Below are 13,698 nucleotides of genomic sequence, written 5' to 3'. Positions count from 1 at the left end.
CCTTACCTTTAAAACAGCAATGTCAAGTCCTACTTCCAGGGTTGGGTCTCGAGCCAACCAAGGGAGAGTCACAAGAGCAAAGGGAGGACTCATCCTTCATTCTCTGCAGTGACAAGGAGGCCACCTCCCTACTAACTGCTGCCCTTACTCCACAATCCTCAGTAAATTAAAAAAAAGAAAAAGATCTATGCTCAGTTGGCCTTGCTATTCTCAGATCAAAAGCAAGGACCTTCCCCACTCAAGGACCTTGGGCCATTCACTCACACAGCTGGTAGACAACAAAGTTGGGATGCAAGCCCAGCTGGCCTAAGGGAGAACCCATGCCAGGTCCAAGGTCAAGCTTGTGAGGGTGTGGAAGAGCAGTGGGGAGGAGATGTGGAGGAACAGTGTGTCTTCAGGGGATCTATAGTAAAGTCTCCCCTGGCTTAGACAGGAACATCCTGGACTAAGTGGGAAGAGGGAGGAGTTGACACCAAGACTTTGTCCTTGACACAGATCTCAGTTCCCACAGATTCCTCTGGTCCCATCGCGTCGTGGGTGGCCTGGACGGTACTACACGCTCTCCTGGATTAGATTCCTTCTTCCTGCTTACCGTGGCTTGGTTGTCTGTGCTTTGGCGGGCAAATTAGTTCCAATGCACAAAAGGAGGGGCTCTGAGCCTCCCCAGTCAGAGGATAGCCTGCCCTACTTCTGGTCTCTAGCTCTTTGTCAAGGCTGGAAATGAAGAAAGAGAGGCAGGGGCCCCAGACACTGAGTCTCTCCTGGCATGCAGCCAGAGGCTAGGCTTATACAGTAGGTGATGGGCAGGCTGTGGGAGTCACACAACTGCCCCCTCGTGTGTGTGTGTGTGTGTGTGTGTGAGAGAGAGAGAGGGGGGGGGGGAGGTTGACTGGCAGCATGTCTTTCTGAATTGTTTCCACTTTATTATTTTAGGACCAACTTCTCTCAAAGAATCTGGAGCTCACCCATTCAGCTAGACTTGTTCAAGCCCAAGGACCTTCCTGTCTCCACCTTTCTGGGGCTGTGATTACAGATATAAGCCACCACGTCCAACGTTCACAGAGATCCAAACTCAGGCCCTCATGCTTGGGTGTCAAGTACTTTACCCACTGAACTATCTCTTCAGCCCAACAGTTAGGTTCTTAACCCCTAGAAAGGTGTGACGGTCAGAGGTGCACTGATACCATTTGGCGGGATAGTGAGATGTCTTTGCAGGAAAAGATATTTGCTGAGGTTCCTAAAGACCTGAGTTTGATCCCCTGGTCCCATATGATGAAAAGGGAAAACTGACTCCTGCAAGTTGTCCTCTGACCTCCACACACACCATGCAGTGGCATACACATACGTGTGCATGAACACACACACACACACACACACACCACTAAGTACAAGAAAAAATTTCAAAAATAGTATGAATTTTGCTCAGGGAAGGTGCTTTGGAGAGCAAGCTGGACAGAGATTAAACATCATCAATGCTTAGGCACAGGCTGATGCCATCACAGACTATTCTCAAGGGATCGTAGTCAGTCTGGTTTGGACACCAGTGACCTAGGGATCGAGAGAGAGAGAGAGAGAGAGAGAGAGAGAGAGAGAGAGAGAGAGTCCCTGCCCTGAGCACTCCCAGCCCTAAGGGTGCGGTCAGCTAATAACAGCCACATTCACTCACATTAACTGAATGCAGTAACAGAGGGTACTGATTCCATTCTATTGACTGAGAAACTGAGGCCAGAAATGAGGGATCTAGCCCAAAGCTTCTATGCCCCTGTGGAGGGTCCTAGAATGTCCCAGTCTGGTGCCTCTCATTGCATTTGTGGCTTGTGATTTTTTTTTTAATGAGTTACTTTGAGACAGGGTCTTCTTATGTTGCCTGGGTTGATCTCTATCCCTATGGTCAAGCCATCCCCATGTCTCAGGCTCCCCAATAGTCAGGTTCACTGGACATATACCACCATACCCATCTGGGGAACTTGGTTTTTTTTCTTTTAAGCAAAAGCAACTCATGGAAGAGAGATCTAAAACAAATCTAAACAGAGCTGAAGCAGGGGAGTGCCAAAAGTCTGCCTGCCCAGCTCGTCTCAGAGGACATTTGAGACTACATGGAAGCCCAGGCAAAGCTCTGAAGGCTTCGTGTGGCCAAGGCCCCTGCTCCTGCACAGAGTTCAGCTAGTGTGGGGCAGGCGATGCACAGGGACACCCAGAAAGTGTCTATGTGAGGCATCCTCCAGACCACAGGCTGGTGGCTCTGCAGTATATAGTACATTGCGCTCACTTCATTCTGCTGATGAGTCAGGCTTTGCAGTCGCCCTGGCTAAGGTGGGAATGGAGAGAGTGTGGTTTGCCCTCCTAGAGTGTAAAGCTAGTGGGGAAGGCAGCCTTTCAAACACGACTAAGAGGGACACGGATCACACACTGTGGACAGGACTATGAGGGCAAGACTCGTAACCGTGAGGTAAATACATGTGTAGCGAGACATGAGGAGTTGTCTCCACAGCGGGTAGGAAATCTAGGCCTCTCGGTACCTTAGACCAGTCGCAAGAGTCAGTGTTGGCATCAGGGGAAGGTGATCAAGGACCAGGAACTGGCAAAGGGACTGGGTTTGTTCTTTCTGCATTCCCCAGGCATTCCTGATGACACGGAGCAGGGAGAGGCTCCCTAGCCCAGAGCATGAGAGGTGCATCCCTTTCCCAATTCAGAAAAAGACAGAGGTTAATTCCACTCCAAAGGGTTGGGTTGTTGCAAATCTAGAACTCAGTGCCATGAGCGATAAACAGCTGAAACCAGTATGAAGACCAGAGACCATGATGCAATCAAAATGTGTCCACACAGGATGCAGTCTGAATCGTAACATTGTTTCCACATTGGAGAGCCTTTATTCTGTACTCAGGGAAGACCCTTCTCAGCGCTCCAGCTCCAGGTCTGGCTCAGTTCCCATTGCTGTCATTTATTTAACAAATATTTACCGGATACCTGGGTTCTGCAGTACGATTCTCCCCGCACATGTCTGGCTCGGAGCCAGGGCTGTGTAAACATTTGGCCCATTCTGCAGAGCTGAGACCAAGGGTATAGGTAAAAATCAGCCACAATGCCCCCCTGCCTTCTGTGTGCTGCCTCCCCAAGACCTAGCTATTGGAAACTTGCTATTGAAACAACTCAGAGGAAGCCCAGGCAGTCACTTGGGACCTAGTGTAAGTCCCAACCAAGTCCCTTCTACCTCAGGTGGATCTTAGTTTTTGGGATTCTGACCAGGTGCGCGCGCATGCATGTGTGTGTGTTTATGTGTGTGTGTGTGTGTGTGTGTGTGTGTGTGTGTGTGTGTGTGTGAGTGCTGTCTCTGCACAGCTGGCCTATCTGCAACAATCACCATTCTAGACCCACCAACTCTCTGCCAACACTGACCTCCCTCTCCTGCGCCGCCCTGCTTCTTCTCCACCTCAGTTTAGAAGCTACATTTTAGAGAAGCCCCCCCCTCCCCAGTCTGCCTCGGGATCTGTCTTCTGTGTTTACTGTTACAGGCTTGCCCCCCCCCATCCCGTTTCTGTTCATCTCAGCACTCAGTGTGATGTCTAGGTTGGATCCATGAAGGATCTGCATCCCACCAGACTCAGCTTCTTTGCAGGGGAATTTGTATCCATGAAATCATGTGTAGTGTCTGAGCATGGCACATGGGAGGTAGGTGCTCAGTGCATAAATATTGAGAGACTATCTACATAGTCACTTATTCAAATATCAATCTTTCCTCTCTCCAGAAGTCTGTAGTCTATGTCTCTCTTACACACACACACACACACACACACACACACACACACACACATACACACACACACGTCCTTTTGATATACTCTTTCCTCTGCTGACTCACCTTCTCCTGTTTATCTTCTGTTACACAGTGTCAGTCTGGGATACAGAGACCCGCTTGCAGTTAGCTAAAGGCTTTCTGACCTTGGTCCTGGAGAGGCCTGGGCTGGCTTCTCCACCATACTTGTGTACCCATCACAGCCTCTGACCCACTTCTTGATATCTGGATGCAGCCATGCACTCCATGAAGAGATTCCACGTGTCAATTTCCTGGACCCTCGCAACAGCACTCAGCAGGCGGTAATGAATTCATTTTACAGATGGAAAAAAAAAAACAGCCACAGAGAGGCCGTGGCTTTCCCAGGTGGCAACACCAGAGATATAGGCTTCTTCTATCTGGGCTGGAGTTGTTTCTGGGGCACTTCAGGGAATGGATGGAGGTGGGGTAGGATGCTATCTCACCTGTCAGTTCTTCGGTCCCAGAGGTCCTAGAACACCCCTACTTGTCCTAGGACAAAGGGAGAACTTTGTTTCTTCCCCCCTGCTTTCTCCTCCTGGAAGGGAAGCCACTGAGCATTGCTGCAGCTCTTCTCTGCTCATGTTCTGTACTCTGCCCAAGGTCTCCTAACCCCCAACACTAGATGCTCGGTCGCCTGGGATATCCTGGAAGGACAATGTCCTAGTTCAGGAAGGGGCCATGGAAAGGATGGGAGTCATTAAAAAGTCAGCGGAGATGGTCAGAAGCTCTTGTTATCCTCGCCACAACAGCCACACAATCGACACCAGCCAACTCTGTGCAGCTGAGAACCTGGGCAATGTCGTGGGACATGACCACCCACAGCTTTTGCCTCCTCAAATTCTAGGATTTGTGGACTTTCTTCCCTGAATATGGAGTCTGCAGCTTCCAGTGTCCCTCCCGCCCCACCAAAAGACTTATTTTTCCAGTGAGAGGGCATGAATATTTAAAGACATTTTTCCAGCCAGCAGAACCATACCACATTGCTGTTCTCCCTTTAGATTTATGCCCAGAAAGTTTGCCCAAGTTCCCTTCCATGTCCCACCCTGCCGAGCATAGACTATCAAATGGAGTCCCTGAAAAATTAGCCTCCCTTTTGTCAGCAGGGTTACCAGTGCAGTTAGATGCGTTTGGGGACTGGAGATGTGTGTGTAGTCCTGATTCTTCTCCACGGCCACACAGAAAATTAATCAGCACACCTCCTGACACTTTGGTACTTGGAGAAGCAAGGAAATCAGACATGGGGAGGAACAGTCATCAGAGACAGTGGATCAGCAGAGTCCAGGAGCACAACCACCCCCCCCCATCCCAACAGAGCAGCCTCGGCACTGACTGCCGGGCTGATCAGGATTCTGAGTTTGCCAGTGCAGAATTACTCCAGCCAGAGGGCCACCTCCTGCTGTCCCCCTACAGCATCTCTGCTGTGCAGAATGACTCGCAAGCCACTGCATCAAACCTCTCTCTTATCAACAAAACACAACACTCTCAGGATAAGTTTTTAAAACTCCAGTCACGCCAAGCCGCTTCCCACACTGTGGGAAGGGTTCCGTTTCTCTGCCCATCTATAACCAATCAGCCACACATGGCCAACTCCATTTCTGAAGTCCCAGGCAATTACAGCCTCCTGAGCACCCTGGCGGGGCGCCTACCTGCCCAGGGCCAGATCAGGCTGCCAGCAGCCTCGAGTCCCAGGCGCTTATTCCCCAGCCTCCTCCGAGACTCAAGACTCCTGCACACCAGGAGTGACACACTCAGCACACTGAGGCAAAGTGACCAGTCACGTCACATCAAGGCAGGACACAACCGTGGAAGTCAGTCTCCCTACCTTTGCTGAGGGTCCCGGTGATGAGTTTAAAGATGGTTTGGGCAAATTTCACGAACCCGAGTCTACATCTTTTGGAGCAGCCACTCATAATGGCAAAGGTGAGGCAGGTTCTTCAGTCAACACCCAGAAGGAATGGCACCCACCTTGTGTGCCTCTGGACCTTGGAGCCTGTCTAGACGAACCCTGAGAGATGGATGCACCCCAGAAATCAGTCTCCGGGAACAGCACAGCTGCTTCTGCAGCGAGTCCAGTTCTTGCATCCAGAGAGCCTGCAGGGCAAGCCCTCCCTCTCTCTCCACCCCCTCCTTCTGTCCACTCAAGTCCTCACCACAGGAGCACCTCGGGATGCCAGGGCTGGGACGGCACTGCCAGGGTACCTAGGACTCGGAGACGACGGAGATGTGAGTGAAACTGAGCAGAGCAGGGAGGGAGGAGCTGGAGCCCTCCCAGGCTTTGCTGACTGTCTTGCCTACATGGCAGCGGTAATGTAGCAATTAATACTCTAGTCAGAAGGGAGGGACGGCTACGCAGAAAATACGGCCCCACAGCTCCTGCGCTCCGCAGGCTCACACGCTAGCTCGCTTACTCTTCCACTCTGTCCTTCCCAGTTAAGCTAATAGATCAATTCTCCCGGAGCCTTGATCTGGATCTAGGAGAATGCCCCACAGAGCAGGAAGCTGCAGCTGCCCCAGGCGCTCAGTGGAAAGTTTGCAGGCAGCTTGGGAACAGTCTGATTTGTATCGCAGGCTAAGTGGAGAGCCAGAGCAGTACCGCCCCCACCTCCTCTGCAGCTGATTGCTATACCTTGGATGGAAGGACCATCGACAGCAGGTGCTATGTGCTTCCCCGACTCAGAATGGTCCATGGCTCCATTTCCGGGCTTCAGGGGCCCCATCTCACAAAGATAGGCTGGATCTTAGCCTCTGGCGCTGAGGAGCATGCTTGAGTACCTGCTGCCTTACAGGGATGGGAGAGTGGCACACTTCACCTCAGGAAAACACAAAGGGACATCAGAGGTTTAAGTAAGGTGATGACAATGCAATATTATGAACAGAAACTGCAGGGGTCATGAAAAGTTAAATCATTGTTTAATAAACACTTGAAAGGTGTTTTGTATCAGAAGACTGTGTGAGATAGAAGGGGGCTCAGGGGACATCTCCTGGCTCCACAGTGGCTCCCCTTCACTTTCTTGGTGACTCAGAAGGTCACTGTGGTAGACCATGTCCATGAGCATCATCTATAGATGCTTTGCACCTATGTGTGCACAGCAGTTATGAAGTCCACCTCCTCTGAATCAGGCCTGGGAAAACCTTCTCCTCTGTACCGGCCCCTCCTTGTGTGACCCTCCCCTGCAGAGTGATCCAGAGCAAAAGGCTGGATAAGACCTTATGAATGGGTACCCGAATGCCCGAGAAACCAGAACCTAGAATGCAGGTTGTGTCACTGTTCTCTCTCTCTCTCTCTCTCTCTCTCTCTCTCTCTCTCCTGGGAGTAACAGGGAAGTAAATCTTAAAGAAACAGACCTCAACCCGCAGGGTGGTCACCAACAAAGTTCGACCCCAAGAAGTGGCCCAGGAGGCAGTCTGCAAACTTTTCTCTAAGCCCTCAGTATCTCCAGCTTTGCTAGCACGCTATGCCACCATTTACACGTTGGTGCTGGCAGCTTAATTATCTACCCTTTACTTTTAAGCATTAAACGCCCTTGTTACAGCACATGTAGCATCTGGAGATGTAAATGGTACTCAACCTTTTGTTCACTTATTCCCTTGTCCAATATCTACTGAGCTCCCGGCATGCAGGAAAGAGCTGGTGGGAGTCTCCATTCAGAAGCTGAAGTGGGTATCTGATGTCAGCAGCGAAAACACTCCTGAAGAAGACTTGAGCTCACACGTACCATTAAGTATCCTTTTCCTTCTACTTTTCTTTCTATCTGGGGCACCCAGGCTATACAGTGTCACCTATGTGCACAGTAACTCTTTTCCTTCACTTGGCCTATCCACACTCCAGTCATTTCCGGAAGCACCCTATATACACTCTGATGTGTGCTTTTCCAGTTCTCCATATGTCTCTCAAGACAGACAGGCCAACGACTGAGACTCACTACCATGCTTAGTCCTTACTGCTTGGGCTCTGAGGTTTAAATAAACTAAACATGTTCATTGGAGTGTCTGGTACATTACATGGTGAAGGTTACTGTGCCAATTGCAGGGCTGTTTTTGTTGTTTTCATTGACCAACCTGCTTCTGCTCCCACTCCTGTCCCCAGAACATCTCCATAATGTCTACACCACTGGACAAGAATGCTGTTCACAGTCAGCACCCTGTGGGAATGCTGTGGGAAGCAGGTATTAGATGAAATCTCTGTCCACATACAAACCCACTACAAGAATCACTGTTTATTTCAAGTAAGGGTAAGAGAATTACAGAAGAGATGAAGAAACCCGAAGACAGTGAGGGTTTGGGGGGTGGGAAGAGTTAATAGACACAGAAATGAAGCCGTCGTGGGGAGAAGAGGAAGAAAATAGATACAGGGTGTACAGGCAGAGCCTAAGAATTTCTGGGCATCGCCAAGCTCAGGATTTTATCTTTCCTAACAGCAGCTCAAACTCCAGCAGTTGGACTCTTCTCTGTTCTCTGCAACGCATCATGCATTTGAACTCTGTCTTAGATAAATGAGGCAGGCCCAGAAAAGGTCAGCAATGTCCAAAGTCCCACACAGCGGTGTCTCACATGCAAACTGTGTGTTCACTGTGCCAAGAACATTAGTAGAGAAGGAAGCATTAAGTTCATGCTAGGAGAAAACAGGACAAAAATCATGCTTAAGGACTCTGCTATTCTGCAAGAAATGGGAGACAAAGAGGGCAAGGACACTTGTTGGGCAAAGTAGAGGATCTGAGCTTGGATTCCAGCACACAAAGAAAATGCTGGGCGTGGTCACATGTGCACCTGTTACCTCAGAACTGGTGGACAGAGACAGGGGGACCACTGGGGTTTGCTGGCTACTGCCTAGTTCCAGGTCCACTGAGAGATCCTATCTCAGGGGGATCAGGTGGAGAGTGAGAAAAACAGGACACAACCTCCTCCACTGGATCTCCTCTGCATGTGAGCACCCACCACAACCACAAAAAGAAAGAAAAAAGAAAGGAAGGAAGGAGGAATGAAGGGAGGGAGGAAGGGAGGGAGGGAGGGAAGGAGGGAAGAAAGACAGAAACAGGAGCAGAGGACTCAGGTGGCATAAGGGAAACCAGCTCACCAGCAGGCTTGTGATTAGTCTCTGCACCGCAGGTGTGCATTGCCAGGGGCACACAGGAAGTCAGACTTACCCTCCACCTGACTCCACCCAGGGGAATCATCACACACTGGCTCCAGGAGGAAGTGGGACAGGCAGATGGGTTCTCTAGGCAGTTGCTGGTTCTGAGTGCAAGGAAAAGAGGGTGGACGTGCCTTCCACATGAAAAGAGCAGGAAAGCTAGCCTCCAGAGGGTTTTAATGGTACCACCATGCCCTGAAGTCCTTCTCAGAGCAAATACCCTGAGTATTCATTTCCCATAACTCAAATCCTTATCAGAACTATGCGAGACAGCATTATTATCGCTCTAGAGATGGAACAGAGATGCAGTGTGATGGGGATCAGGGAGGAGAGGGAGTGTGTGTGTCTCCTCACTGAGTATCTGGGTATTCCTGGCTGGCCTAGAATTCTTATATAAACCAAGTTGGCCTTGAACTCATAGAGATCCACCTGCCTTGTCTTCCAGTCTCCTGGGTGCTGGGATTAAAGGCATGCACCTTTATTTCATGTTTTACTAGGGTTCCAAATTTAAGTGAACAGCACCTTTAGTGAACTATGTTTGCATTGCTAGCAGAAGAAGCAAGCATTTGCCCATCGTAGTTGTGAACTCGAGGAGAAAGCATGTTCCCTGAAAAAACACTATCCCCATGGTCACAGTTGCAGGGTGGGGAGAGGAGGCCAGGATGGTGGTGTCGCTGCAGTCCAGCCAGGAAGCTAAACACAGGATCTGCCCAACAGAGCATTTTATGTAGGGACTTGGGAAGCTGGGGCTGAGGAACTCAGCAAACTGATGGGAACACAGAAGAGTCACAAAGGTGACAGGACCTCTAGAGATGGACCAGGAGACAGGACCTAAAGGAAAGAGAATGGGGTCCCCTGGATATTGAAGGTTGGCAGAAGGACCCTAGAAGGCGAGACACAGTCCTCCTAGAGGGTGCTGCTGTGGGGTTTTGAGGTCTCTGTTCAAAAATGATGAGGATGGTGCTGTTTTTTTTTTCGATGTTCATAATCACAATGATGACTCAACTCCTAGAAGCAGGGATCTCTGCTCCTGCTGAGGGGATGTTGGCAGGAGAGTACAGCCTGCAAGAAGCATGTTCCTTTCTCCAGCCAGTACTTCTCATGCTCGGTTGGCAGCTGGCACGGTGCCGGCCGCTGGCAGAGCAGATATGTGGGTCTCTGTTAGGTTCTCAGTTATAGCTTGCACATCCCAGGACCAGAACAAAAGGAGGAATCCATGACTTGATCAAACCCTTAACAGCCAGCATGGTCTACATACCTTCTTCTCTAACACCCCACAATCCCTTTACCCTCATTTGTTCACTCAACAAACATTTATTTATTCAACACCTTCTATAAGCCAGGGAGTAAGGATTCTCAAGAGAGGACCACAGAACCCCTTCCTATATGGATCTTGTGTTGTAGAGTTTGAAGGGGATGGGAGTGTTAGGACCACAAACCGATGAAAAAGTGGGTAATTTCGGAGTGAAAATACTCTGTGCTCTAGAGTCAGCAGGACAGGAACCTCCCAGGGCTTGCCGGTCAGCTCTAAGAGAAGAACTGAGAGGAAGGAAAGGGTGAATTCTGTAGTCATAATCATCATACAAACAAACATGAGCAGGATTTTTCCCCCTCTGGCCCAATGTGGCCCTCAGTGCTGCATTTGGGGGTATCTCACCCTAATCATATTATAAACTCATGAAGCATTTGGATACCATTGTTTATTATACCCGTTTATAGATAGAGAAGCAAGTGAAGGCTTACGTGGGGCTCAGTGATTACTTCATGGAGGACCAAAAAAGATGGAATCTATGCGGCTAGAGACTTATGGGGAAGCTAGGGGGAAGAGAAAGCCTCCAGAAGCTCTAGAAGCAAAAATGGCAGAAGCGTTTGGAGGAAGAGATGTGGGGAGAGAGTGAGCTGTAGGTTCTAAATGTCTTAGGGGACAGCACCATCCCTGGTGGGTGGGAATGGGAGTAGGAGCTCCGGAGAGGAGGTGAGGACCAGAATTCTCATAAATAAATTCTCATAGCTGCTGAGGAAGAAAATAAATGTAGCATCCCAGTAGGCTCCAAATATTAGCATTTAAAATATGGGCTTACATAGGTGAATTTAAAAAAGAAAAAAAAGCAGCAGCAATTTCCCGAGATTTAAATCTGATTTTATTTTTTCCTCCAAGCTTCAGAAAAATCAGTTCTGCTTGAGTGTGGGCCTCTGAGAGGGATTTTGCTTGCTCCAGGGTGGATCAACTCCATGTTCTCCATGGGAGTTCGCAGCTTCTCTGTGTTATAATTGTGAGCAAATGATGCCTGAGAAGCCAAGGGCAATTCATCAGCACTGTTTGCAGAGTTTTTAAGGGCTCATTGCATTGAGAGCAAGGCACCTCATCTTGGGATCTACATGCACTCTGCTTTTCGCTGTCAGCAAGTCTGTACCTCCACTAAGCCCCCGGATGATGGATGCTACTTCAGGAGCTGCCAGGCAGAGATGGAAAGAGACGAATGGTCCATGAAGCTTCTCTTTCTCTTCCTATTGCCCCTAGACGCTGAGAGTCTCTAAGCCCCACGCTGCTATCAATGGCATGTCCTGTCCAATCCCATATTCTCCCATACACATTTGCATGCTGTGCTAAGAATGGACCCACTGTGGCGGTTCATTGTGCAACCATGGATGGGGAAACCTTGGTTTAAACGGGGTACCAAAGGCTACCAATTTGGGTGCTGGCTGATTTTGACTGTAACCCATACCCAGCCTACTAGGGCAGACTAATTTCCCCCGTTTTCTACAGCCACTGGACATACAGCAAGTCGCACAAATACAAGGCCCAAATTCCTTGAATAAAGTTTGATTCTAGATGCCACTTCATATCTTCCCATTAAACCAGTGTGTCCTGTGTCCCAGGCACTTAGAAACCTGCTTTTCCTGAATGAACCTGTTGTTTATTCCCATATTCTTGTATCTTGTTCAACATCCGCAGCGGTCTGCCAGTGTGTCTAGAACACAATACCAGTAGCCTCTACCCTCCTCCTTTTCCTGTTTAACTCAGTCAGCCCACACCAGTTCCTGATACACCTACCTCCTTAGGAGCCCATGGGCCTGCCCGTGTCTCACTAGCTCCATGCATGTGTGCAAACATCTCCAGGGAAATCCCACATTCCACTCACTGGATTGAACCCCAAAAGATGGTGTACATGTCTTAGAGCCTGTGAAAGTGGAGACTTACTGGGAAAAGGGTCTTTGCAAGTGAACCTCAGTGAAGCAGTTTGAGAAGAGATCATGTTTGAGTATACAGGTAACTCCTAAATCCAGTGACAAGTGTTTTCATGATTGACAGGAGGAGGTAGAAAGAGGAGGTGGCGGAGCATCGGGCAGAGATGGAAGTGATGCAGCCCGAGTACGTGAACTTCAAGGCCTTCAGCGGGAGAGATTGTCCTGCATCCTGTGGAGATAAGGACACTTGAGTCTGGACATCTGTCCTTCTGTATTGAGAGAGAGAGAGAGAGAGAGAGAGAGAGAGAGAGAGAGAGCACTTTGTCATTTGAAGTCACTCAGTTTGGAAGGATTCATCACAGCCACCACAAGAAACGAATGCAGCCCACCTAAAGCAAAATTTACTGCAAGAATTAAGAAATGTGTGAATTCTGGGAGTCACACTCATGGTGGCCTGCTCTAGCAGACGTCCCTTCGGTCCTTCTAGGGTGTGGGCTTATAGCCTCTGCGGCCTGGATCCCCTGTGCTTGGCACAAGCTGAGGGCGGAAGAGATGCCAAGCTGGCATCTGGATGGATGGATGGATGGATGGATGGATGGATGGCGCTTGTAATCACACAACTCATTTAGCCGCCACACTCACGATCCCTGCTCCCTTCCTGAAATGATGCCCTCCCTTGTCCCCTGACCAGCAGGATCAGTCAAGCCATGGAACCAAGGAATAATGGAGTGCTGTCTGGCCCTCACCCATGCCTAATGCTGTGGTTTGTTTCCCAACAGCACATGTTGGAACTGAGTCCCCACTGTGAACTGAAGCAAGGAATCAATCTACATTTGGTGTCTAAAACTGTGATTTGAGAAGGAAACCAGAGTGGAGCCCCCACTATTGATTCTCACTGGCTTTGTAAAGGAAGAGAGAAGCCCAACAGGACACATGCACACTCTCCCACCTCTTACCAGATGATACTCTGCATCACAGAGATGTTACCAACATAATGGCCATCATCATATGTGGCCCCTTAATAGATGCTCCAGAGCCACCAGTCAAAATAAGTCTCTCTTCTCTTCATAGTTTACCCAGTCTATGAGACTACGATATTGTGGGTTTATACTCTGTGAGGTCTCACTGAAGCCACACTGGTCCCATTTTACAGATGAGGAAACCGAGTCCCGGCAGGTGACATGGAATGTAATACCACACGGCTGGACCACAGCCACCAGCCTTCCTGCCTCCTTCTCCAGAGGCATGCTCACACCATTCACTAATTAAAGGTCTGATTTAAGTATCAATTTTAAGATGGTGCCTTTGGTTTTGGGGTAGTAATGTCCAAAGAAAACGGTCTTCTCCCCCTGATGAACATAACCTCTCATTTTTTCATCCCTTTCTTTAATAGAACCAACACATCTGGAGATGCACACGGTGAAGGATGGGTATAGGGTTTAGAGAAACAAGTAAAAGAGAGCGGAGACTCCATGTGGAGCAAAGAAGAAGACAGGACAGTCAGCAAAGGCTCCTAGCCTCTCGCAGAGCTTTGCAGCATGGATCTAGACAGTAGATTCTGGAA

The 13,698-nt window shown here is 49.3% G+C and overlaps 1 protein-coding gene across 1 annotated transcript in view; it reads right to left on the bottom strand.

Annotated features, from left to right (window-relative positions):
- Kcnip1 (potassium voltage-gated channel interacting protein 1) overlaps window positions 1–5,892 on the bottom strand; it is a 384,111-nt gene extending 378,219 nt beyond the window's left edge. Inside the window, exon 1 of the mRNA XM_041676247.1 lies at window positions 5,637–5,892. Coding sequence (XP_041532181.1) covers window positions 5,637–5,724 — 88 coding nt within the window. The 5' untranslated portion in view covers window positions 5,725–5,892. The remainder of the gene's footprint in view (window positions 1–5,636) is intronic.
- Window positions 5,893–13,698: the final 7,806 nt, after the last annotated feature.

The sequence above is a fragment of the Microtus oregoni genome, unplaced genomic scaffold (genome assembly GCF_018167655.1).
Source record: "Microtus oregoni isolate MIOR12 unplaced genomic scaffold, Mior012 000027F_ref0000203, whole genome shotgun sequence".
NCBI classification, from domain to species: Eukaryota; Metazoa; Chordata; class Mammalia; order Rodentia; family Cricetidae; genus Microtus; species Microtus oregoni.
The sequence above is the reverse complement of the archived record's forward strand: the minus strand, read 5'-3'. Positions and strand labels throughout refer to the sequence as shown.